Raw genomic sequence first — 27,776 nt, forward strand, 5'->3', positions numbered from 1 at the left:
TAAATGTCATGATAAACTGTTTCCCATATTAAGAAACATAGTATGATTTATGTTTCAGTGGAATATTTAAGTTAACTCCTACAGTACAAAAGGAACCACACTTTTATACTAGCAAATATCTAGGAAATGATGTTCTAGGATGGTCACTAGTTAAGAGATTCTAGAGTCTTGGATAGTATTAGAGACAGTGACCTTTCCATTGTGACAATATATTATACAACAGTCAACACCTGAAATACTTGGCTGACGAACACTGACACACATGATCAAATGGCCTATATTATAGGTCCTATATAAAAATTGATGGCTTGGATCCCAAGTTAACTAAAAGGAGGCATGTTTCTTCCCCACCCCTACAACCATCTGCATCCTGCAAAAAGCCTGTCTTGAGGGTCGGGAGAGGCAGTCCTGGACAGCATGGGATGGAGTGGGGGGCTGCTGGGTCAAAGGGGTGGAGACAGGAAACTTTCATGATCTTCCTTAAAGTTACTTTAGGATTCAAGCCAACGTGCCTGGAAATGCAAAAGGATTTTTTTTTTTAAATGTGCTGTGTGGTTCAGCTATACACACAGCTGATTTCTGGTCAACGAGCTCTTCAGCCTCCCCCTTCCCACCCCTGCCATGCTATTCTCTTCTGCAGAATAAGTGTGCGACCCTAGGCATGTTTACACAGAAAAAAGTCTTACAACTCCCAATATTCCCCATCCAGCATGTAGGACTTTCTGCCTGAACATGCATAGGATTGTTAAACCCCTTAAACCTGACCAGTTGATAGATCTCAATGTGTGTGTGTGTGCGCGCGCGCACGCACTATTAAACATGTCTGCTTTATTCTGTTTTATTTTATTCTGTGTGTGTCTGTCCACATATATGGCTTGGGGCATTCCCTCTTCACTTTTGGCATTTCCCTGCCTTAAAAAAATAGCTGTGTTCTGGATAAAAGCCACATTAACTTCCTCCATCTATTGTAATTTTACGTGGTTATATATCTTTATCTCTGGGACAACATGGTTTCATCCTGCCCACCTCTTTTAGTCAAGTGTCCATACACCTTAATGTTTACTCGCTTTGGACCTTTGATGCCTGGAGTCTTCACTACATGTTAACTTAAGACTGCTCTCCCTACACCATTACCTACCTAAGTTCTGCCTTGTTTTGGTTATGAAAAACTAAAGCTTTGCTGGTGTGTAGCTCTTCAGCTATCTTTATAGTATAGTCATACAATGTTTCCTCTTTTCCTTCACTCAACTGTATGGGGCTTTAACAATTTTTTTTATTGTCAACTTTCTCTGTAACTATATACTTAAGAGTTTCTATCTGAGAAACATTCAGGAGGTTCTACTCCCACCTTTCTGTCAGCTTTTATTGTACTATTAGTGTCTGATACCTGAAGTTTTGCTCTCACTGCCTTTACTTTATGTTGCAAAGTGCAGTGCCTTGTTTTCATTCTTTGTTATAATTTTGGTCGTTTTTACTTGCATAATTCCTTTCCTGATGAACTATTGTTGTATCACTCTGCTATATTTTTCCCCACACCCAATAACTATTGATACATTTGTAAATCTTGTTTGTACTATCAATTTAGGAACTCAGTATAAGAATAACATGAACATCTTAAAATACTTCACAGAAATGGCATTGCAGTGCAAAACAATAAAAGTAGAAACTGGGCTTCAAGCAATTTTATCTGCTGATAAAAAGCAATATGGAAATAGGTTTCTCAACAGTGGTTTCTTTTTTGCAAAAATGGATGTTCAAATAGAATCCTAGCATTTCATTTTTTTTAAAATGGCAAAAACCACTCACAAAAAAATAGGTTCTAAATCCCTGAAATATGGTTTTATTATAAGAATAGTGATAAAACCTCAGAGATACAAGTCATACACAGCAATTGGATACCTTCACATTAAGACGTTGGCATTGGTGGACACAACATTCCGTTGATTACCATGTTAATGTCAGCTCTTTTGGGCTAAGGTTGTTTAAAACACGGAATCCATAATGAATTAAAAGATGGTTTGATTTACATTATAAACACACTTGGGTTTTCCTGATTTGTAGGCTGAGACTTCAAAAAGCTGAGATGGTTTTCTAAAGCACAGCAATTACGATGACTAACTGGTCCATCTTATGCATGTTTATGCAGAAGTCAGTCACATTTTCTTTGGGATTTATTCCCAAACGTTTGAGCATATAATTGCACTCTTAATTGGGACAGAGACATGTTGCTATGGATGCACTATGGCAAAAATGCGGAGGTGGGAGAAGAGAATGCACACCTCACCTATGTTCCATCATTAGATGCAATTTCAAGCTGTTTCCTCTCATTCATATCAGAGTTTCAGAATGTGTAAGAAATCAGCTGGGAACACTGCGATACTGGAGGCCAACCCAGTGCCTGCTCTGATATCTCCCCCCCCCCACCCCCAGGCCACAGTGCTTTTAAAGGCAGCATTGTCTTATTCTGGGAAGGATGCCATCCAAATCACAGCCTATCCTGGGAAGCTCCAACAAGGCTTATACCAATTATTTGGGTTTGCACATTAAAGAATTCCATGCTGTCGATGTCTTCATGTAAACATGAAGGTCAGCATTTTTCATATCCACAACACTCATTTGGATATGGATTTTCTTCTGCCTTCTTACACAGTATGTATGCCTTGCAAACCAACTGTAGGCCATGAAATATTCATTTTGTACTGGCCCACGGTGCTCCTTTGATTAGTAAACTTGCACCCCAGAACTCCACACATTACCACCAAGTTAAATATACTTAAGACTATGGTTTTGGGGTGACTTCCAAGAGTGGTATGACAGCAAAATGTTAGTGGCTTTCTGTCCATACACAGATAAACTGGCAGACCAAATATGTTCCGATGAGGCCAAGGAAGAAGTCTTCTAAAGCTTTCTAAACTGTAATGGGACACACACATTAACACAAGCAATGAAGTAAGAGCAACAAGTCTGAAGTGTTAAGAGATGCCCCCCCTTAAACCACAAATTGCCTTTTTCCTGTGCAGACGGCCACAGAAGAGCAAAGATAATGACTCGAAAGGAATTCAATGACCAAGTTGGTCTCACATAGGACCAGCTGGTAGAGCTGAAAGAGAAATAGCCCTTTTCTATTGAATACCAAAAACACTTATGGATCAAAAGGAACCCTCCCCACCCCCAAAAATATCCAAACCACTTTGTCGAGACAAGAGGTTATCTTGTATTACCTGAACATGGCTACAGTGCGTACATTTTTCTCATTATCCTGAGGCAAATACTACTATGTCTCACCAAGCATGGTAAGCTACGGGGATAATGTCACAACACAAAGTTGACCTCAATTACCTAAAAGGATGACTGCGTAAAACGGCTTTTCCCAACTTGGTGCCCTCCAAATGGAATGGACTTTAACTCCCATCAGCTCCAGGCAACATGGCTTATTGTCAGGAATGCTAGGAGCTGCAGTGCAAAACATCTGGAGAGCAGCAAGTTGGGGACGGCTGATGTAAAAGAAAAAGCATATTGAGTGGCAGGTGAGATGCTGTATTATTTCCTGAACTTCCATCCATCAACTCATTGCCATTTTTGCTCTATTTAATTCATGTATACATTACACAGTAGGCCTTGAGAATTCCTACATTTGGCTAAGAGTGTGTAAAAGAGATGAAGAAAAAGGATCATACTCAGTGTTCTCAGTCCAGTGCACATTAAAAGATCTAGCTTTTCCTAGTTTTCTCTTTTTAATATTTAGGCCAGCTTACAATAAAAACACAATTTAATGAGTCATTCAAGAGTCTATAGTTGCTTCATCATGTTTAGTACTTTTTTTAAAGTTCAAAAGCAGACAATTATGAATGTTCCATTAGAAGATAGCAAAATGATAAGTGGCAATTGTAGAAAAAGTAATTTTAAGGCCATGTCTCCATGTGAAGCTGCAAACTATGGCACAAATGATGAAGGGTGTTAGCAAACACCAGCCAAGGCATAATGTTAATCATTCTTCCTAAAGACAATCATTCCATTAGAACTACCATACCAGATTCATATACTACTACAACTTTAACACATCTCCAGGATTCAAACACTCATATAGGGTACTTCTGATGCATTCTACAATATTTTGGTTTTGAATATAGAAACCACAGTCATATTCAAGGGATATCCTTCACTTTTAAGACTGTTACAAATCTGAATCTTTATTGTTCTGAAATGATAGAAACTTAAGACAAAACCCTCCAATTTTCAGTCTCAGAAGAGATGTGGTTCAATGCCCATTTCATGTGTAACAATGCTTCCTTTAAAAATAAAAGGAAAAAATGGCTCATGTGAATGCAACCCTTGGTTTTGACTCAGTTTTTGTAGGTGTGGGCATCACAAGATCCAGCATTTTCTTCAGAGCTGCTCTTGCTATGATGCTTGGCGAACCTTTTGCCATTCCACAAATTCATCAAGAAGAACAGGCCCTGGAAATGGAACAATGGCAGTTACAAATGGCAGTATTTAAGTGAAAATCAAGCTCCTTGGCAATACCAGAAGACAAACAGTGTCAACCTAAACCATGTTAACATGTAGTAATCTCCAACTGGCCATACCAATGCAGGTTTTACAGAAAGCTGTTTAAGCAGACAGGCCTGTCATTCTTAAAACATCGATTTACAAATGGTTCCACAGCTTCTAAGACATGAGGCAGGGATTAGTTGACTCCACTTCATGTACTTACCTTTCCCAATATATGGGATTCCACAAACACATTTGCCAGCTTGTTGCTGGCAAGTCCAGTTTTTATTCTAACATTGGCAAGGTGTGCCACCCTTCTTCTGAGCCAGGAAAAGGGCAGGGGATTACAGTCTCTTTGGAAAGGATCAGAGAACAGTGAGCTCTTTGCTTTCCGAGCAGAATGCCACAAGAACAAGCCCCTGCCCATACTAATACCCATCTCACCCCGTCCCTGCATTTGCACTGGCCCTCACAGGCATATGAAGCATCTCTGAAGCTTAATGTGACATCACAGGCAAGACTCCCCCCCCCCTCCAATCCCTTCAAGGAGACTCAGGACTCATGGCAACCATACATTTTTACTGGCTATGAAAGACAGCTAGGATATGTGAACCCCTGCCAGTATCATCACTAGGATTTGTTTTCCCACCCAAGGGACCTGCGGTTACAAGCAGTACTAATATACAGTACAGACAGGTCTTACTGCCTTAAAAAAATGCTTCTAAAAAGCAAACATTTCTTATTGCTTTCTCCTGAGGGCCTTTGTGTAAACTAAGAAATAAGCCACGCTGATAAGGATTCAACGATTTAAGTCACTGCACCCACTTCATCCCGCCAGGAATCGAAAAAAAAACATAGATATGGAACAAGGCAGACAGATATTATGCTCTGGCAGAGATACAAAATGAAAGACTGGAGGAACAGCGCAGGCACAGCTTATGGCTACAGTCTTTTGCTCATTTACATGGGTGTAAGCCCCACTGAGCTGGGTGGGACTTACTTCCAGGTAAACATACACAAGATTGGGATGCACATTTTAAAGGCTCACAGGAGCTGATTATTTAGGTTTGCCTCTGCAGGAGGCAAGAGTGCTCATTCCTCCTATTGCATGACAGACAGACCCAAGATAAGAAAGGAGGTGGCAAGCATTTTGTCACTACAGTCTTCCAGTAGAAAAATATTTAAAATATTTTTTTCCAGCTGACATTTGTGTAAAGAAATATTATTGTATCCCAACTGGCACCATTTGGTGGAGTACTTAGTGTATCTGTAATAACTTCTTATACTTGTTATGAGTTTTACAGCCTTCCAAAAACACTGGCTTGTTTAAAGTACTTCAAAATTCTATTTAAAAAAATATGTATACCTTGTCTTTTCTTACAGAAGTTCAACATGGCTCACAAGAAAACCATAAAATACAATAAAAAACAAAAATGAAAAAAGCCAAAACAAAGCAGCAGTTCTTACCACCCCAAATTCTAATATGATCCCCTCTCCATGAGAGTAACCTAGGAGAGGTTAAAAACCCAGGTTTTTAAAGGTCAAACACCCTTCTAAACAGAAAGGTTTTATCACCATGATGAAAGGTTAATTAGGAGGGGGCCAAAGTGGATGTTTTGGGGGAGGTAGTTTCAGAGTCTGGGCATGGCAACAGAAAAAGCACCCCTCTCTGCTTATTCTGGTAAATGTTGGGAATGTCATTTTGTGACCTAATTCACAGAGTTTTTGTAGAGATAATTGAGTCAGGGATTGTAAAATGTGTGTATCCTGACAGAATTAGAGAAATCAGTAGCACCAACAATGGAAATTTAAGCATCTCCAAAATCAGATTAAACTGCATTAATGCAGATTTTTTTTTTTTTAAAGCTTAGGGATTTCACTTGGTTTTCAGAATATCTGAAAAATGATACTCCTAAAAAACAGTTAAAAAAATTCATTATGCCTCCTATTGAAGTCTGTATGGATACATATTTACAGATCTGGTCAGCCTATAGAGAATTTTTTGTCCAAGAACATTGTAGGTGGGCCTGGATTCTATTTTTATGTATGAGCCCACTTGTGCATCCCTCTACTGCAGGGGTGGGCAATGTAGTCCCTCCAGATGCTTTGGCCTACACCTTGCATGATCATTCACCATGGGCTATTCTGGGTACGGCTGATGTAGTCCAAAACATCTGGAGGGACAAGTTGCCCACCCCTGCTCTACTAAAAATAAATTATCTTCAACTGCAGTTTTGTTATTTGACTTCTTTACCAATAAGCATCCCATCCAAGCCCCCTGTCCCATTCTTTTGTTTTTGTATGAATGTTATTGATGCAGCCTTAGTGTTGTGGTGTTTTTAACTGAAAACCAACTATCATTTCATAAGAAAAATTTAAAAATGGGAATACTCACATGCCCCATCTTCATCATAGTTGCTAAGATCTGCATGGACAGTTCTGCTGAATTCTAACACATTGTACCACTGATCTTTGTTAATTACTCTGTATTTTGACTGCTACAGAAAAATAAGAGATAGAGTCTAAGCGCCCCCTCCAAATGTTGTATATGGAAACAATCAGGATTTTTTTCCTCCAAAGGCAAGAGATTATAGCGGTCCAGGAAATGTTTGAGGAGGAAGCTGACTTGACTATTAGAACAGAAGGTGGTTTCTGGCAAGGTAACAGGGAACAGCACTGAAGGGCACCAAGGCAGGCATGCGAATATGGGAAAAGGCAGCTGGTAGAGTAGAAAGGAAATAAGGGAGATACATTTTTTTTTAGCAGAATAATACAGCACATATGGGGGCTAACCTTTCTTACAGGCTCTGAAAGGAATTCCTTTAGGGTGCAATCCTGTCCAGATAGTCAGCAGCCTCTGAACTCAGAGGCTGCCGAGTCTCCAAAGCAGGGCGGGAGGACGGCAGTGGTTCTGCACTTCAGCCACCCTGCATTTCAGCTAGACGGGTGATTTTGCCCGTCTAGTAGCAGCGCCTTGGATGGGAAGGAGGCTGGGGTGGCCATAGGAAACAGTGTAAGGCAGCTGCCCCAGTCTCCTCCCCTCTGCTCCCAGAATGCCTCCTTTTCCCCATCTCTGTGCTCCACTGTCCGAGTTTGGAGAGGTAACTGGCAGGGTTCTCTCTGTGCCAGCTATGAGGGGGATGGGGAGGAGGATGGGGAGGGAGCGTGGTTCCCTGGCTCTGAGCTCGAAGCCAGGAAACCGAGCTATCCTATGCCCCCGGCCCCCCAGACGCTGTCTGGCGGGCACAGGATTGCTCTCTTAGTAGATAAGCTTGCCAGTTTCTAAAAGGCAAAGACCTATTTACCCCAGCAATGGAGGGAAAGGAGGCAGAAACTCAAATAAGCCCTGCCCTGCTCATGAGACCCACCTAGTTGTGTTGTCACACAAGTCTAAAGTTGCCTGTGCAATCTAAAGTAGTGCCAACTATTAATAAAACAACCTTTTATTTTTAGGGAGGAATTCAGGGGAGTAGAATGTATGTAGAAATATGCGTATTTTTTTTAAGATATGGAAGTGTACACAGGAGTATGTCAGAGGACATAAATATATAGGAACACTTTTCTTCTTTGCTAATCAGTTGGCAGTCAGAATAAGCATGCAACAATCAGGTTTATAGACAGCTCACATGCTCAGCTGGACTGTCTTCAGGTCAGCTGGTACTTTTTTCTTATTTAAAGCTAGGGCTAACATTTGGTGTGAGGTGAACTAGTAGGGTTTGTAGACTTATTCACAAGGCAGATCAAATTACCTGGAAGTGCAATCCTATGGGATTACCAAACGCTAGATCAGAGCTTTCCAAACTGTGTGTCGCGACACATTAGTGTGTCGCCGGCAGTGTGTAGGTGTGTCGTGCGAAAATTGTGCGGAAGGGCACCGCGGAACTCTCTTACTCATGTTTGCTTCGCTTGGTCCCACCCCCGGAACTTCCTAAAGCAGCTAATGTTAAAGCAGCTTAGCTGCTAAGGCTTAGGTGCTTGAACATTAGCTGCTTTAGGATCACGTGGCGTCTTGATGCAGGACGCACGTGATTGGCGGTGTTGGAGTGGTATGGCGAGGAGTGTGGTAACGCTGGCTGCACAAGGAGTGTGGAGAATTCGAAGTTAGCAGAGCAATTAGTCGAGCAATTTGCGATCAGCTCGAGCAAGAGGCTTCCTCACGTCCTCGGTGCGGCTGCAGGGCAGCGGGGGAGAACAACGGCCTGCTGGACGCGCCCAGAGCAGGGAGGGCTGCGCCGGGCAGGCGAGGAGCTTCGGGCCTGCGCTCCCCAGAAAGGTAGAGGCGCGGGGCGAAGAGAGGGGAAGGGAGGCACTGCCCTGGGAGCAGAGCTCGGTTGACACCGGCGCGGAGAAGTGGCAGCAGCCACCAGCCCTGTGTGGTTTCGGGCGTGCCCTTCGCAGACTTCTGCACCACGCTGCCGCGCGGCCAGGCCAAAGTAACACACAGGTGGAAACGCCACCTGGGACTGCACCGAGCGGGCTGTCCGCCATCTTGGCCAGTCGGGACGGAGCTCAGTTGATTTCTGCCATTTATTTTTATTTTTACTCTGCTGTAATTGTGGATTAACCACTCACTGGCAGTGTACCACCGGAGAGTGCTGGAACTGGACTCTGGACATAGGCATTGCAAATATTTACAGCAGTATAGCCTTGTAGTGAGACATATATATTTACACCATTTTTATTGGACTTTTGCTTCTCTACTTCATGTGTTTTTGCAGCTGAGCTCCTACCTGGACCTATGTGTCCTAATATGTACTGTAAATACTTTAGTTAATTTTGTTTATTTTCCACATTTTCTCTTGGTCCTGATTCCTATCTTTATCTCACTTTATCGCTGTGGGAGTGGAGCGCAGGTGCTGTTATTTTCATAAGAAAAAACAGAGAAAGATAAGCGCTAAAAATAGTCCTGTTATTTTCATATTTAGTTAATGCTAAAACCTAGAAATAAATTTGCATAGATTTATTCATTAAATTGCAGTTGAATTACCCGTAAAATGGATACCTTTCTAATTAAGAAAAGGAAAGCTGGTGAAGATGACGTTTGCAATGAACAAAATGTAGCGGCTATAGAGGAAGCTACGCAAGAATCAACTGTTGAACAGTCTGTATTAGTATGTAAGAAGTGTAAAGGAACTATTTCCAAGCCTCGTTTATAGAGTAAAGATTATATGAAACTGGGGTTCACATTTTCTGGTAATGAAAACAATCCTTGTCCCCAGTGTTTAGTTTGTGGGGATATACTTGCAAATGAAAGTATGGTACCAAATAAATTAAAGTGTCATTTTACCTCAAAACACTGTCATTTGTCAGAAAAACCAGTAGGATACTTTATTGAGCTTTCAAAATCTATAAAGAAGCAGTCTGCATCATTCACAAAGAGAATGAAGACATCAGAGAAAGCTCAAAAGGCAAGTTACTTGGTTGCTCAAATAATTGCCAAAAACAAGGACCCACACGCTATTGCCGAAACCACCATAAAGGAATCTTGCTGTGCTATTGTTCGAACAACGTTCGGGCCCGAATTTGAGATAGAAGTTAATAAAATCCCTTTGGCAGATAACACAATCGGAAGACGTATTCAAGACATGTCTGATGACATTAAGCAGCAAATGAAGGATATTTTTCAAGATGATCCTTTACATTGCAATTAGATGAAGCAACAGATGTCAGTGGGTTAGCACAATTATTGGTTTTTATACGCTTCATTCATACTGACAGAATTATTGAGCAATTCTTGTGTTGTCTAGAACTTCCAATGAGAACTAGAGGTGAAGATATATTTAAAACTTTTGATTGCTTCATGAAGGAAAATAATTTGCAATGGTTAAATTATGTAGGAATATGCATAGATGGCGCACCCTCAATGGTTGGTTCAACAAAAGGTTTTATAGCTTTAGCAAAGAAAGAGAATGAAAATATATAATTACCCATTGCTTTTTACATCACGAAGCACTAGTCGTGCGAACCATTGGAAATGAATTAAGAAAAGTTTTGGACAAAGTGGTTCAAATGGTCAATTACATTAAAAGTAGACCTCTTCAATCAAGATTATTTGCTCATATTTGTGAAGACATGGGGGCAAGGTTTAAAAAGCTTCTACTACACACAGACGTTTGTTGGCTCTCAAGAGGTCGAGTGCTTTGTCGTGTATATGAATTGAGGGAAATGATGCTTAAACTTTGAGGAAAATCAGCAAAATGAATTCTGCGATCTAATTCAAAGCAAACTTTGGTGCACAAAATTGGCATATCCTGCTGACATATTTGAACATTTGAATAAAATAAACACCAGTATACAAGGAAAAGGTGAAAATATCTTAACAGCGGTAAATAAAATTTGTGCTATGGGAGACAAAATAGCTATTTGGAAAAGGAAAGTGAAAGAAGGAAATTTTGAAACGTTTTCCAAAACTGCTGAGGCCAGCTAAAATGTGATATCAGCTCGCTAATTGTTGACCATTTAACATTGCTTGGAGAGAAAGTTCATCATTACTTCCCAAAGGTTGAAATCCAAGACTATGATTGGATCAGAAATCCATTTCTTTCAACTGCAATGAGGAACTTTTCACTTATTGAAGAAGAATTAGCTGACATAAAAAATGATCGAAATCTGTTAATGATGCATGAACAGGGTGACTTAGACAGCTTTTGGATTCATATTTCAAAAATGCATCCAAACATAGCTAAAAAAGCGTTAAAAATTCTTCTGCAGTTTTGTACTACATACATTTGTGAAGTATCCTTTTCAACGATGGCAAACTTAAAGACACTGAAACGTGGAAGCTTAAAAATGCTTGATGACGAAATGCGAGTGTCTTTATCTAATATTCCACCAAATATTGAAAAGCTGTGTTCATCCCATCAACCTTATACATCCCATTAAAATGGTAAGTAGTTATTGGTGTTATTCAACTTTTTTAAATTCTTGCACATATTTACATACTGTTACTCATAAATGACAACAATGTATGTTATTATCTTACAGATCATATATTTTTAAAAATATAAATGAAAGGTTTTCATGAGATATGTTGTATCCCCATACATTTCGTTATTACAATTTATGTACGTGTCCGTATCTCTTATAACGAGTTAGTTTAACCTCTGGTTTGCTAGTAAAACTGAGTTACCGTGTCACGAAATGATGCATGTCTAAGAAGTGTGTCACCAACATGAAAAGTTTGGAAAGCTCTGTGCTAGATGGAAGCCTCTGATCTCAAAGGCTTCCAAATATCCTATGTCCTGCCCTGCTGGCAGGACCAGCAGAGGCAATTTTCGCCTTTGCATCCTCCTTTGTATTTTTTCCCCTCTAGAAGGGCTTATGAGCCCATCTAGAGCAGTCATGCTGCTGGGTCTGGAGAGGCCGCAGGATACAGCAGATCATGGCTGCTCTTCTCCCCTATCCTCCCATTGGAATGCCCCCCTTTTGACTTTTATTTATTTGTATTTATTTACAATATATGTATACCACTTCACATCCAAGAGATTCTGGAGTGGTGAACATAAAAGTAAAATGATAAAGAGATAAAAAGAATTAAAATACCATATTAAAATTGTTCCTTTAAAAACAGAATACCAATAAAAACTGTGGCTGGGCAGTTAAGGGATGCTTCCTGGAAGAGAGCTGTTTTCAGGAGGCTCTGGAGGCAGCACAGTGTTGGCACCTGCCTGACTTCCAGGGGCAGGGAAAAGTCACCACCCTTTCTGATTATGGAGTCATCCCAGGTTACTTTTGCACACTCAGAAAGCAGGCACTGTGGTTCTTTCTGTGGCGACTGCAAGAGGGTGGGGGAGGGATCGGAACTCACTGTTCTACCCCTGAAGTTGTAGGACTGTCTTAAGGCTTCGGGAATGGGGACTCTGACATTCTCCCAGGGACCATAGGATAGCTCTAACACATTTTATTTTTTTCTTTTAATGGGTACATACCTCCAAGTACTGGTAAAACACTGAAAACAGCGGCCACGTTCTCCCAAGTAGAAGAGCTAACATAGATTTTGCAGTGTCAATATCAAGACTTCTCTGGTCCTTATCCTAAAGAGATTTTTTTAAGAAGAAGCATAATTCAGAGTGCAGATGACAGTTCCTTCAAGTCTTGTTTTTCTAAAGGGAACGTGCACTTACCCTTGCAAAATCAAATGCGTATCTGTAGATATTCTTAAATGTTGAAATGTCATTCAGTTGTGAGCGCAAAAAATCAAATTTACTTTGCAGCTTTTCTGTGCAGTCACATCTTAAATAAAAGATAAAACGTTACATGCCAAACATATTTGGATGAGGAACTACCAAGATTAGGTGTGTTTCTAGAGTGAATAATCTTGCATAGAACAAATGGACACTGTGGGAACAAGAACCACAGGGAGGTTGCATTCCCTCTCTATCAGGAAGACTGCTATGGCAAGGTGAAGTTCAGTCTGGCCCCAGTCTCCGGCAGCTACAGGGAACTTGCTTCCCCACACCTTTCCAGGAAGATCTCTACCCTAACTAAAATGTCCATTTTTAAATTTGCACACTCAAAATGCACATTTCCTCCAATTAAAGCGTGAAAATGTGTGCTTTTTGAAAAACGTGCATTTTTGAATGGGCTCACAACTTCAGGAATGTGTGAATATTTTCTCTGAAAATGCACACATGTTCATGTTTGGGGCTGCAAATGGGGCTTTATTCGAATGTTTTGTCTCATACATCCCTACCTAGTACTGCAGTGGAGAAGAAAATGTTTTAGTCTTTTAGTTTTAGTTAGAGCAAGGGTGCAAAAAGTGCGCCTCCCCCAGACAAAACTCAGGAAAAAAAAAACACCACACTCTAGGAATGGGCTCTAAGCCTTCTGCCATAGAAACTTCATTCCTAGAGCATCCCCAGAAATAGTGACTGAAGGCTCCTGCCCATTTCCTATGATGTTCTAGGAACACGGTTTCTATGGCAGGAACAACAGAGCCTGTTCCTAGAGCATTTTTTCCCCTTTTTTCTGAAAAGATTTAAGGCAACCAACCGACTGTGAGATGTCAGGTTTCTTCAGCAAGATAATGCGTTAGAGGGAGAAGGGCAAGGAGCCAAGATTCCTGGATGGCTGGGGTTTCTGGGAGGAGTATTGGTGCTATCTGATCAAAGCAGGTGCCAGGCTTCTGAAACCTCTTGGAGCTGGATTTGACTGAGTGGGGTGTGTGTGTATGTGTGAGAGAGAGACAGAGACACACACACACGTATGCTATATGTGAATATGTGTGTGTTCATGTGTTTGCACACACATGTGTGGCCCCATGCCATCCCAGCAGACACCAAATGGAGCCCTTGGGGCCGAAAAGGTTGCGCAGCTGTGAGCTAGAGGAACAAGGCCCACACAGTAGCTTTTCTATTTCTGCGCAGTGCTATTGCCCTCATGTCCTGCTTGTGGGCATCTGGTTGGCTGCTGTAGGAACAGGACACTGGACTAGATAGGACTTATTCTGATCCAGCATGGCTCTTGTGCTATTATGTCCAAGCAATAGAATCAACAAGGAATGAGCCCTAACTAACTAGAAATGCCTCTTTACAGCTCACCACATTCTTCCAGCATTTTCAAGCTGATCTCCTTCTGCTACCTACCCTCACCCTCTACCCTTTCCTCATATGCCCTCTATTTTCAGTTTGTAAGCCAGATGGCATGGGCTATGTCTGGTTTTATGATGGATGTGTGCCACTTTGTGAAGCAAGTATTTTTCTGGACAGTGGGATCAGTCAAATGGATACATTGGAGGATCCAATTTCCCAACAGTTTCAACATTTGTTCCAGTTCGTATTCTTATACATAAAATCCGAAAGTCTACAACTGGACTTTTACAGTTTTAGGGGGCCTCTCAATCTCACACCCTACAATAATTGATTTACTAGAAACCAGTCATTACAGGGAAAGGTGTATTAACACAAGTAAGGAGTGGAATATCTACAGTGCCTATCAAATGAAGGCACTGACTTAGCATACAAATTCTGCTGGAAACATTTTATGTAGATGAGAACTATAGGATCAGGACTATGGGGACAACTGTAAATCTCAATTAATAGTTTATTTGCTTTTATGAACTTTTAAAAAAGTAATTATTTGTCATACTCCTAACTTTCTGTTGTCCTTTGCTAATGTTCTGTCACACTGTAGCAAATCTTGGAAAGAGGACTGAGAGCAAGGCTATCATGACTGAATGGCGCTATGCAGACTCAGTGACATCATATGAGTCCTGTAGGACAAAGTAAATGGGCTTCAACTTGCAACATAGTTAGGAGGCATGGGGAAATCTGTTTCTCACTTCTAACAGTGAGATGATCAGGGTTCAATGCAGATTTAGGAGTCTGATGGCATAACTCTACTTTCTCCCACATAGTTACTCTCTTTAAGAGGAAACCCAGTTCCAACGTGCATCCTGTTCATGGGTGAGAATTGGAGCCAAAACAGGGCCATAGAAAAGCAAGGGGGTAGTATCAGCATGCTCAAGCAGCTAGGCACCAGCCATTTTGGGATTTAAAGGCAATGACCTGCCCTTTGCATTGTGGTTAGAAACAGATGGCAGCCAGTGCAGCTGTTTTAGCAATGATGAGTTGTGTTCCTGAATTGGACCCAGTCAGTAACTAGCAGCTCTATTTTATACTAACTGAACTTCCTGGGAAGTCTTCAAAGGCAGTACCACATATGATACATTGGAGTGCCCCAAATCATAAGGTTACCAGCCCCTGCAATCCAGGAAGGGTCAAAGCTGGTCACCTGCCTTAGCTAGTGAAAGGCACTGTGTGCCATAAGGTGCCACCCAGGGCATCCAATGACTATCAATACCCTTAATCTATGACTGTCACTTTTAGAATTATAGAATTATAAAGCTGGAAGGGGCCATTTACGCCATCGAGTACCACTCCCTGCTCAGTGCAGGAATAAAGTTTAGAGGGAGTGCAAGCTATCCAGAAGAGGTTAGCCACCAGTTTCCCTGGTTAGACAAAGCACCTACCAACAGGACTTCTGCCTCATCTAGATTCAATTTATTAGCCCTCATCCAACACGTTACTGCTTCTCATTCAGCATCTTCATTGCTATGCAGAAACAAAGTGCTACTCTTATAGACAACAGTGCACTGGGGCAAAACCCGCACATCATCCCAGCACTGTGTGGGCCAGACACCATCAAGGATAGCATGGGGACAAAGAAACCATGTCACTCCTGTCTTGTCTGAAGGCAGTGCCGGAAATGCAGGGAGAGGGAAAGGGTGGGGGAAGCAGCATCAGGACCACATTGCCTTTCCATATCAATCTCCCCCACCTCACCCGCTAAGGTTCAGGAGAGGAGATGTGACAATTCTGAACCCCCATTTTAAATGCAGCATCTGGCTTGGGGAAATCACTGAATTTTCTGTTTTCTTCACATCCCAGGCAAACTGGGCAAGCCTTTAGCAAATAACAAATATGAAAGGACAGTGCTGCTGTCCACAACAGAAGGTAAGAATGCATTTGGATGCAGTAAGTATTAGTTCACTCCAGTCTGGATCTGTGAAAAGTGGGCTAAACCAGACATTATATGCAGTTGCATGGAAACTGTTCCCTTAGCTTAAAAAACAAAACAAAAACAGTATGGAAAAATATACTGGGGTAGGGGCTGATTTTACGTGGAAATGTAGTGGGAGAGTTAAGCATTTATCCACCCTTGAAATTGCAGCTGATTTCACTACAGGAACACATGTCAAGGGAAGTTACATGCAGCATCTAGTTTTGACCCACAGAGAGGCCACATGAATCATGACAGGCATCCTCAGACCAGTTTGAAACTGGCAATCAACAGACAAAGGTTTTTTACCTTATCTTCAAGAAGTTTACTAATTCAAAGAAAAAAAATCCTGCAATCTCATATGAAGATTATTTCAAATATAAGAAGCTCTTACTGTAACGAGGTCATCCCCTTTAACCATTCTTCCTTTGTAAAAAATCCCATGCTTTCAGCCTCCAGTTTCCAGGCTAGAACTAGCATAATAATCTGTACAGGAATGGGTGAAGGGAGAAATGAAGGTTCAAGAGAACGAGTCATATTTACAAGGAACAAATTTTATCTACTCAACAACACTTGGCCCATGTAGTCGTTCTTTGACCAGCAGTAAAAACTTCCAAGGATCCGAAGTAAAGGTTCAACTTAAAATTAGCTCATGTAGTAGAATTTCCCTCGTAACACTATGGCTTGGATGAGGCACAAATTTGAGGTGAATATCTCTACTTTGGACCAGCCCACTTTGCTTCAGACCTTCAAATCAGATGTGACTCAGGTCTGAAGCGAGGTGGGCTGCTTCTAAGGCTTCTGAACCCTCTTGGAGGGAGGTTTTTTGTCCAACACATGTCTGAATCACTCAAAATTGTTAAGAAAATGGAAAATACCAGGCCCAGGTTGGGGGGCGGGGGGAGATAAATGTGTGTGTACACATAGTTTTGTGACTGATACCTCTAGCTTCCAATCAGGGAATGCCTTTAGCAGAGGTTTCCAATCACTGTCATTTTGGAAGGTACGCTCAAGAATGCATCAGAAGCTGACTTACTGAATTCTTTGCTCTTTGGAAGCTAAGACTGACAACCACAACTAACTGTGAGATGATGCCCACTGCACCATGTTCAATGGTGGCTGATATGAACCTTCCAACCCTGGCCATCTTGTGAATGATTTCTGTTGCTTGGCCAGCCTCTTGAGTATCAGGTACGTGGAATTCCATGGACAGACTACATCTGAATCATGTTCTGTCCTCCACAGCCATGGAGCACTTTCTCCATGGCTGACTGATAGAGGGCACAATAGGAGCAGAGGGGGCATCTGGGTGCATATGCTCCTCCTCAATACACCCAATGAGACAGCCAGTGCCTTTGAAAGGAGAGCTCTGAGGAATACTGAAGATTTCCTTTCTGGACTCAGGGGTTATAAGAGAGATGCTGCCCTTGTGGGCAGGCTCGCCACCTAAGGCTGGAAGGCCTAGGACATCAGTGTGTGTGTGTGGTATCGTGTCTGCGGGGAGCTTTTAGTAGGGATGTACGAATCCCCTACCTGCCAGTCCTGGGGGGGGGGGGGGGTCCGTGCGGGGGGAGGCAATTCCTTCCTCCCCCAGGGATCCTCGCTGGCCGGCTCCGCTGCGACTCCACAGAGCTGCCGGCCGGCCCTGTACAGCAAGCGATACGGCTGCCACTGCCATGCCGTATCGCTGAGCACTCACTGCAGGAAGGGATCCGGACGCAAATGGCGTCTGCTACGCCATTTGTGTCCCTGTTTTTTCACGTGACAGGCTACGCATTTGTATTTACATAGATATTTGTGTAGCCTATCATGTGAAAAAACAGGGACACAAATGGCGTAGCAGACGCCATTTGCGCCCGGATCCCTTCCTGCAGTGAGTGCTCAGCGATACAGCACGGCAATGGCAGCTGTATTGCTTGCTGTACGGAGCCGGCCAGCGAGGAGGATCCGGCTCCGCTCGGGTCTGGTGGGAGGCAGAGGTAGGTGGACCTGTTCCACCATGGACTCCGGAGGCCAGATTCAAAAGAATACGGCCTCAATGGAGTCCGTGGAGGAATTCCCTCCCATCCCTAGCTTTTAGTACTACCCAGGCCTCTTAGAACTTGTATTTTTAGGAGGTGGGTTTAAAGCTGCTCTAGTGGGCTTTATGAGATGGGTCTTGGAGAATTGGGAGTTACGTAAGTAATAACTGGCAGGGGGAGGTATGGCATGGAAAGACATCTGCTTGGCCTTCTCTTCGTTCAGGTTCCTATCTACCAAAAAAACCCATGGTAGCAGCAAAGGAAGCCCTCCCAGCCTGAAGGTCCTGCTTTTTAACACCAGGTCAGTTGTTGGGCAAACATCACTCATCCAGGATTTAATTCTGGATGAAGATATGGACCTGGCATGTAACACGGAGACCTGGGTGAGGGGGGAGTGTGTCTCACCCAGCTCTGCCTGCTAGGTTATTCCATGGTATAGCAGGCTAGAGGTGGGGCAGTGGGGAGGTGGAGAGGAATGACTCTATAGAATAGAAATTTTATCTTGGTAACCAGATGTTCCATCAACAGTTCATTAACTTTGAGTGCATGCTGCAGCAGATGGGTGGATGTACACCAACAGAATTCCTACACGGTCCCACTGCTCAACAGCCTCTCTTCCTGAGTTAGCTGGGGCAATCTCAGACTGGTGCTGGATCACCCCAAGCTTCTTGTTCTGGGGAATTTCAACATTCATGAGTAGCTCACTCAGGAGTAGCTCAGAATTTCATGTCCACTATGGCTGCTATGGGCTCTGGATTGTGTAATTCAGTTGATCTTTAAAAAGAATTTTCAAAGTCAGTCAGTAATTTAGATATGAAAATGGACTGGGGATATATGTTGAGGAGAACTGGGGGACATGGAAGGATTAACCACCTCAACTCCCACCCAATTCTCCTCTGCAACAGCCTCTCACCCCAACACGTCTTAAGAAAGCACAGGGTTCTTGGTTACTGAACTTAGTAGATCTTTAAAAAGGATTCTGGAGATTAGTCAATAAATTAATCGTGCATATAATCCAATAAATGAATTGGGGTGGGCCGGGGAAGAAGCATAATACAAGATAAGAAGAAATGTGGGAAGGCTGACTTCTATGTTTGATTTCAGTTGTTTACAGAAAATGCCATCTTAATCTTCAGTAGCAAAACTTACATTTTCCGGTTCAACACCAATGTCCTCACAGAATTTCTCCATTCCTTCAGGCCCTACAATTTCATCATCACCTTCAAAACAAACAAAGTAAGTGATGATATCACATATAAAAAAATTATTTCCTCACTCATGACCAAATGCGATGTTTGCCAGCACACCCATATCTGGAGTGTGTGTGGTGGGTGGAGTGGGAGGAGAAGCAGCAAGGCAGGGGAAGGGGTAAGCACTTCTTACCTACAAGTCACTCCTCTGCTGCAAATTGCCCTCTAATCACATGGCTTTCCAGATGTTCAGCAGACTGGGGTTCCTAAACCTGGGTCTGCCATCAAATGCATAGTCTGAGCTTCACATGATTAGTTTACATCTTTACATGATATATTAAGATGTATCAGATATACCTGCTTCACGACTACTATCCTGAACTAAGAACCCGTGTTGGGCGAGCATAACCTTCAGATCATAAACTTAGCTCACTGTGTGCTTGGACTGATGTCTGATTTCCACCCATTCCACTCCTGAGGGAATATCATGCCACTGTTTATACAGTGACTGACAAACAGAGGCAATTATTTGGGGATTCTCTTTAATTCTTTCAATTCAGCCTCAGATTAACTCCCTCTTCTGGGAAAGCAGCGAGTTTTAAACAAGCTAACTGGTTAGGGCAACATATCTGATTACACAAACAAGTCCTCATTCACTTCTATACAAAGACACGTTAAAACAGAATTCTGCAATTCTGAGTAAAATATAATCATGCTGAATAGGCATCCTTCCCAAACAGCTTTAAGACTTCCAACATAAGCATTATTCGGACAAGCTCTGTTTTCCTGCTCTGAAGCTGTTTTATTGCCACCTCATGTATTTCCTCGAACTTATTCTTGTTTTTGTTGTTCTTGAGCTTATGATTTTAGTTCTGAACTATTCTATATTACCTCAAACACCTTCTTAGGTGGAAAGGCAATTACTACATTTGGTAACTAAAATGTCAGCATTTTGCTTGCTTTTCCCTTTCATCTGGTGCCTCAAACTTATTGCTGTTTTAGAGAGTAGCTTTTTTGGGTTTCATCAGTTAAAAGGAAGAAAAATGGACCGTCTCCCTTTGCATTCAGAATCTTATTATTTGTTTATTTATTTATTATTTATTTCTTACACAATCTTAAAAGATATAGAAGTAAGGGTGCTTGAAGTTTCAAAAACCTCTCTCCAATAACTTGATGCCAACCATGGACTGTCACTTTTGTTCCAAAACCTCAGCACTCTTCATCCAGCTAGTAAAACAGAGACTGTTAGTAACAAAGGAAATTGATTATCGTTACCAATTAAGAAATGAGGCTCTAAAGCAGCCTTCCCCAATCTGATGCCCTCCAGGTGTTTTGGACTACAATGCCCAGGATTCCTGACCATTGGCCATAAAAGCTAGGGCTGATAGGAGTTGATGGCCAAAGTATCTGGAGGGCACCAGCTTGGGGAAGGCTGCTCTAAAGTGTACACTTAAACACACACATGGGATGCACAGAAGACAAAACAAACTAAAGGAGAGATTATATTCAAGATACTTTTTTTCTGATGTTTAATTGGAAAGGATACAAGACAAGAAACTATATATGAGAAACAGACATCCATATCTTATGATGGAGCTTGCTTAGAACAGGAACAGTTGTACAACACCTGTTTATCCAAGGTACTTTTATCAGATGCATTTGTACAAAATATAGTGTTATCTACTACGTAAACATAAATAAAAGCATATAGGAGAGACAGTATCGGAGCCTCAGCTACTGATAATATAGAGAGACTTAACTGGCTGGATCTATAAGAACAGTACATTTTAAACCCCAAAAGAAAAAGAAAAATAAGTGCAAGGGCATGTCTGCCGTTCTCTCAGTAAAAGGCAATGGCACATTAAGGTGTGAAAGCACTGGGATAAAGCTCATCTTTTTCCTAAGGCCTTATATCTAGGGCAAGTAGTAAATGCCCAAGTACCCAAGGGGCAAATGTCTCAGCACTCTCTCCTCCCACTAGCCTAAGAGCAACAAGAGACAAAGCTGATTTTCATGTGAAACCAACCAAGCACTATCCTGTGTTTAACATGGGCTAGCACTGAATCAACTGCTCATATAGTGCAATAGAGACAACTACAGCTGGCTACTGCCATGTCAGGCTATATTCACAACACTGTCTCTTTCCTGCCTTATAGGCCCAAAAGGCGTTTAAGGCAAAACAGAAAAGGAGAGCCATACTCTCAGCCTAACAAGATTTCACCAGCATGGCATTTGCTGTTGTTTGACAGGTATAGGCACTAATCTCCATGAGGCACCAACCAAAGAAGTGCAGGTGGAAGGGACATGCAAATGAGCTGGCGTTAAGGAACCACCCCCTCAGTAATTGTTTGCCAGGCTTTCTAAGCCCGAAATTAGGTTTTAAGTTGCAGAAAGACACAAAACAGTTAGACATTATTACTAAGTAACTGAAACAAAAACCAGAAAGTAACCATGCATAAGTTTCATACCTGCATATTCATAAAACCAAGCCAGGCACTTCTTGCTTGAAAAATGCTCCTCACCACTTATCACTTTACTAGAAGCTTGTGATCTGCAATAGCTTATAAAGACATAAACGAAGCCTTTGGTAAAGTTACTCACTTTTTGGATATATTCCCAATAATGAGTTACTATAAGACAAGACATTGTTCTAAAAAGCAAAAGTTTGCTTAAAACGAATGTGCTCTGTTTGAGCTTGACTTACTATTTATTACATGTTTTACAGAAAGTGAACTACCCTCCTTTTCAAAGTGCCAGAATGGTGATGACAGCATTCCTTGCTTTCATTTTTTTTTTTTTTTACTAAGCTCACACTCATTCAACAGTTTAAAGAACCAATCAGCAATTTAACAGGCCAACCATTCATTTTTATTCTGATAATCAATTTTTTCAAGTCTACAGAGAAAGGATGTTGGCTCTTGAACACAGCTAGGCATTACAATATATATTTGTTAACACAAAAATAAAAATTAAGTCCCTACAAAGTGAAGTTAATGGAACTTGAAATCATTAGGTGCTTCTGAAAGGCCACTTAACAAACCCAACTACACTGCCACTGCCATTTTGATAAACCTCAAAATGACCAATGCCCCCACTGTGCAGGGGAGATTTATATGCAGGACTAGCCACAATTGACATAGATGCTGTTGTGCATCTCATCTATGTGGACCAGTGGATGTGCTTTTTGATGCATATTGGGATCTGCATTTGTATTACAGCCACCAGGTGTTACGCACAACATTGCCTGCAAGTATAGCTGTATCATAGGCAGTAATGCTACGTATTAGGGAACAAGAAATGATATACAAAATGATACACAGGCAGCTGAGGAAAACACTCTTGTCTTTGAACAAAGATTTTGTTTCCCACAACTTTCTGACCTGGTAGTGGAATACACAATGTATTTTCTGACCAATGGCTAAATTTAAAACATCTCTATTGTTCTGGACCCAGCATACTTGAGGGGATTCAGTTCTCTCACCTTTGAGATAGGTTGTTGAGGTCTTCCTCTTTAGCCCCATATATGAAGTCTGTTAGGGCTTGGAGAAGGGACATTTTGGTGATAGCCCTACTTTTATAGAATTCCCTGCTATTAGAAAAACCTGCTATTCTGCATTCACTCAGGAGAACAGCTAAGACCTACTTGTTTTGTTTGGTGGAAGATTGGATATTGAATTATTTAAAGCTGATTTTGTACTGCTATCTTTTTAAAAGTTTATTTTAACTCTATTTATGATGTCTTAATATTGGTCTTGTGTAGGAAGCTTGAAAGACTGTCTGAAAGGCAAGTTATGGGGTAGCAGGTACATAAAATACATAAATAATTTGCAGTTATATAACCTTAAACACGTTAGCATAAAAGAAAATCCCACCTAATGCAAGGGGACTTATTTTCTAATAACTGAACTTAGGATTTCATCTTATACAGATGCCTTCTCAACCACAGAGGACAGCTAAGTCAATTATTGTTAGAGGCCATGTAATAATGAAATTCATGTCTGCCAGTTTAATTTGAACACAAAGTTTCGGGTGTAACTGAAAGTCTGAATCCTGAGTGACATTCAACATTCATAGCCTAGTGAATTCATAGAATAGTAGGGTTGGAAGGGGCCTATAAGACCATCGAGCCCCCGCCCCAAATGGAATGCAAGTCAACACAGTATTGCACAGCACTTAACTGTTGCTACTGAAAAGTCCCTAACAATTTGATGTTAAAGTGAAAGCAATTAGAATTATTTAAGACATTAATTTAGCCTTTGCCTGCTCGCAAATAAATCAGTAAACAATGCTTATAGTACAGAATAGCTGAGCCAAGAATTACTATGGAGGACTGTGGTGATTTTGGAGAATATGTACATATGAGCACAGACGCCTTTAGAATCTTGACTGTATGACAGGTGGCAACCTGGACAACCTTGCTATATAAAATCCAGCTTGTACTGAAGCCTAAGCATGTGCAACTGACACAACTGGCTTCCATTCCTTCCTTTTCCTCTGTTTCCCATGTTGAATTTTAGATTGCAAGAAGCTCATGGCAGGGACATATCCTCTTCTACTCTAAAGCACTGTGCATATTGATGGTGCTATATAACAATAAAAGCCTCACTGCTGCAAATAGCAATTATGGTCCCGTTGCGTTGCCTATTTCCCCCCATTCTTGCTGGAGAAGTATGCCCCATGGGAAACTAGGCGAAAAGCTGGGCAATGGAATCTGGGGAAGGTCATGGCTGAATCCACATTAACAGCTGTTGGGAGGGGCGACCGGGGGGGGGGTGTTCTCTGGGTTGTAACCTAGCAATGCCAATTGTATTTCATTGCATCTTCCTCCCTAGAGTTTTGATCCTAAACATCTGTGCCACTGTTTCAAGCCACAATGCAAGCATAGCTGTTATATTACACTGATTCAATAGCTGTTATGCCTCACCTTTAGTAAAAATAGTTTTTTTTCCTGCTTGCAGCAAGTTTTCACAGTTCTAAAACAATGCACTAAATAGCTGTTTACCTGGCACCAAAGCAATGGTTGTTGGTCTGTGCAAACATTTAGCCATTCCTGCAATAAGGGTTCTAATCTTTTATTTTACTATCTGATGCCATCATCCTTTACATTTGTGGGGGAGTCAGGTTCTTACTTCACCATGAAACAAGGTTCTTACTTCACCATGAAACAAAACATGCTTTCCAAACCTGTTGGACATGGCAATGAGAAGTTCATGTCCCAGCATGCAAGTCTGCATAAGCAATACTGCTAAAAGCAAGTTTTTATACTAAACTATCAAGAATTCACTGGCTGGGTTCACATGACAACCCACACTCAAGGTTGAGTATGGATTGAGTGTGGGTTGTCACTGAACTGTGATGTTTGGGGGCTGGACTCGATGGCCTTGTAGGCCCCTTCCAACCCTACTATTCTATGATTCTATGTTGTTGAACTGTGGGTTGTCATGTTGTGTGAACCCAATCGCACTACCAAACCATGGTTTGTTAACCACAAGTAGTCCATGAAAACCCATGGTTTGTTGTTGGGCTGTGAACTGTGCATTGTTTGTGGTTTACAAACCACGGTTTGTTAGTATGGCTGGGTTCACACAACACAACACCCCATAGTTCAACCTTTGTGGGTTGTTGTGTTGTGGGCAGGATAAACAGCATTGCCACCGTAATTAATGGAATGAATGGCTGTTCTTTTGTCTGGCATAAAAAGCCATCTAATAAAGGTGTCCCAAAAGCAGAGCAAAATAAATGTAGTCTTCAAAAGAAAGTAGCTGGACAGGTTGCAGCTGCCCAGCTACTTTGGAGGGTTTCAAGAGAAGACTAAACCAGCCTGTTAAATGCATGCTGTCTTGTCTTAAAACAAAGAGCTGAATGTATAGAATGTCAGCCTTGAGATTCTAACAGCTCAATTCTATTCATGTTTACTTAAAAGTAAGCCCCACTGCGTTCAATGGTACTTACTCCTAACTAAGTGGGATAGGCTTACAGCATTAAAGAGAAGATGGAAAGAAAACTGTGGGAGCCTAGCCTTCCTGTATTATCGAAGCAGGTTTGTGGAACAGTGGATAGATCTTGCTGCCCACTGTTTTTGTTTTCAACAGGGCCTTATTTTGAATTGATTAAAAAATAGAAGGTCCAGCAACATCTTTCAGAGTTTTCAATCTAATATGTTTTCTAAGAAATTATTAGTTTTGTATATTGGCAAATATTTTTACGTTATCTTCTGAAATACATGCAGCAAAATATGTATTATTTGCTACCATTTAAAACTGTAATTTTCTTTACAAGGTCTAGCAATATCAGCTCCTCCCACTGACCCAATCCCATGCAAGCTGACACACAGCCAAAGGGCACTTCATTCCCTCCAGTATGAACAACAACAGAGGCTGTGTTCGAGTTTACACCTCAGCTTATCTGTGCTGATAAATAAGCTAAGGTGTATAAGAGGAGTATTCTGTCAGAACCTCAGTAATTGTTCATGCTGGAGTGCAATCTGGAGCTCTTTCCCTGCATCTTGGCTTGCAAAGGAAAATGTGGTTGAGGTGCATAATAAATGGGGCAGGTGGGCTATGGTGGAAGTCAAATGATACGTCCTTGGGAGGCAAATCGAGCTCCTGGACTGGCAGTTGCTGATACACTTTTGGGTATACACTGTTAATATAAGCAAAGTAGGGGATCATGTCTGGATAGAGTATATTGGTGTTACAAGGAGATGGTCTCAAGGAGGACTGAATATCTGCTCCTTGGGGCAGAGATCTGTCTTATATTACTCTGAAAAGCATTATGTACCAATACCACTGTATATAAACAAGTGATGTTAAGCAACCTGCTTCCCTTACATCTTCCTTCCCTGGGCAAAAACATCACAGGACAAGATGATACAACAGTTTGTGAAGGCCTACTACAGCATTATATACTGTTTAAGAAGAAAGGCTGGGCAACTTGCAGCCCTCCAGATGTTTTGGCCTACAACTCTCATCAGCCCTAGCTAGCAAAGCCAGTGGTGAGGGATGATGGGAGTTGTAGGCCAAAAGATCTGGACGGCCAACAAGTTGCCCACCCCGATGCAGAACCACTGAAGCACTTTACAGAGGAGCATAAGGAGTTCGGAGGGGGAGGGAGCCTCCGCCCCAAGAAACAATCTAAATTTTGCCCAGAGTATGGCAGAGAGAAGAGACAAACAAGGCTTACGGTCTAAGAATACGCATAACATGCAGTTACTGTTCAAGCTTAGTTTCAGTTGGGGGCAGGCCACAGTGACAACATCTGGCACCCTACCTACTCTCTGGTATGTGCGCCAGAACAGGTGATGTCTTATTAGGGGGAGGGGCGGAGAGGAAGAAGGGCCCCCCCCTCCTCGAACTACAGAGGCTGCTATCACAAAAGAGACGGGCTCCTTCGCCCTCCCCCACCCCCTCGCCTGGAACTGTCACCGAGGCGACGGAGGAGGAGTAAAACCGGGGGCCTCGATCCCGCTCCTTCCTTCCTTCCTTCCTTCCCTCCCTCCCTCCCTCCCTCCCTCGCCCGGTCCAACACCTTAGGAGCCGGGCCTGGCCGGCGATCCGGTACCTGCTGATTTTACACTTCTTGAGGCCCGTCTCGTCGCCCGCCTGCCCCGAAGATTTGCGCTTCTTTTTCACGGGCATCTCCCCGGCTCACCGAAGAGCGGGCAGACAGGGAGGGGAGGGGAGGGGAGCCGGGCCCCCCGGGGCGCCCCGCTCGCACGGGCGCGGGGAGCGGCCGCGGCCGCCTGCGGAGCCTCTTCCTCTTCCTCCTCCTCCTGCGGCCGCTGAGAGGGACGAGGAGAAGAGGCTGCCGCGGCCGCCGCCGTCGCGCTCGCTTCGCGCTTCCGCCGTCCCCGGCTCCTTCCCTCCTCGCGGCGCTTCCACCACGCCAGGCAAGCAGCGCAAGCGTGGAAGGGGCGGCTGTGAAGCGAGCTCCGCCGAGGCTGAGGTAGAGGCGGCGGCGGCGGCGGCGGCGGCGACGCCGGCACGGAACACAGAAGGGGACGCGAACGAGCGCGCCGCGCCGCCCTGACGCGCAGAGGCGGGAGCAGGAAATGACAGCGCGCGCCCGACGACTCGCCCCGCCTCCCCCCGGGCGGAGCTAATAGACGGGGGTGGGGCCAAAGCGCTGGCCACGCCCCTCGGGAGCGTCGCGCGGGAGGGGGTCGGCCGCGACGTAGGCCGGACGGCGCCGCTGAGGGGACGAGCGGGACAGCCGGGCCTTGTGAGCCTATAATGAAAGCCCCTTTCCTGAGCAGAAAGCGGCCCTGCTTAATTCAGCGGGGCTTACTTGCGGCCCTCCACCCGTTGTCGGCCTACCCCTCCCAACAGCCCTAGCCAGCAGAGCCAATCTGAGGGATTATGGGATTTGTAGGCCGAAAGCCTGGAGGGCCGCAAGTTGAGCATCCTGCGCATGCTTACTCAGAGTTCAATGAGGCTTACTCCCAACAGATCACTGTGGTATAGGATTGCCTGTGAGAATGGGTTCAACAGCCCCGCGCTTTCAGGAAATAAGTTTTTGGTTAATGTATCAATCAATTACATTCATATTACGGTGCGGTTTACCGTTTTTTTAAATT

General features: G+C 42.8%; 1 protein-coding gene across 2 annotated transcripts; it reads right to left on the reverse strand.

Moving 5' to 3' along the window:
• Window positions 1–1,815: 1,815 nt before the first annotated feature.
• Window positions 1,816–27,227, reverse strand: DCUN1D5 (defective in cullin neddylation 1 domain containing 5). 2 transcript variants are annotated; one of them, XM_084842688.1, is made up of 8 exons: window positions 26,762–27,227; window positions 21,670–21,761; window positions 19,161–19,231; window positions 16,385–16,476; window positions 12,615–12,723; window positions 12,420–12,524; window positions 6,887–6,989; window positions 1,816–4,457 (listed from the first exon to the last, which is right to left on the reverse strand). In XM_084842688.1, exons 1-8 carry the CDS (start codon window positions 26,836–26,838, stop codon window positions 4,402–4,404), a joined length of 705 nt encoding a protein of 234 aa, XP_084698814.1. In that variant the 5' UTR covers window positions 26,839–27,227; the 3' UTR covers window positions 1,816–4,401. The 2 variants fall into 2 exon arrangements, with proteins under 2 accessions (XP_084698814.1, XP_084698816.1); XM_084842690.1 differs by lacking the exon at window positions 6,887–6,989.
• Between the last annotated feature and the right edge of the window lie 549 nt (window positions 27,228–27,776).

The sequence above is a fragment of the Heloderma suspectum genome, chromosome 3 (genome assembly GCF_057233095.1).
Source record: "Heloderma suspectum isolate Gila_16-S chromosome 3, 16-S_ref, whole genome shotgun sequence".
Lineage (NCBI taxonomy): Eukaryota > Metazoa > Chordata > Lepidosauria > Squamata > Helodermatidae > Heloderma > Heloderma suspectum.

Bases quoted from the DNA above. Each gene is read 5' to 3' on its own strand.
- DCUN1D5 (XM_084842688.1), bottom strand. From the start codon at position 26,838: ATGCCCGTGAAAAAGAAGCGCAAATCTTCGGGGCAGGCGGGCGACGAG. The intron at 16,477-19,160 runs GTAAGTTTTGCT...ATTCCTGTACAG, and splicing joins TTGGTGTTGAACCGGAAAAT to ATTATTATGCTAGTTCTAGC. The intron at 4,458-6,886 runs GTGAGTATTCCC...TTCCATTTCCAG, and splicing joins CTATGATGAAGATGGGGCAT to GGCCTGTTCTTCTTGATGAA.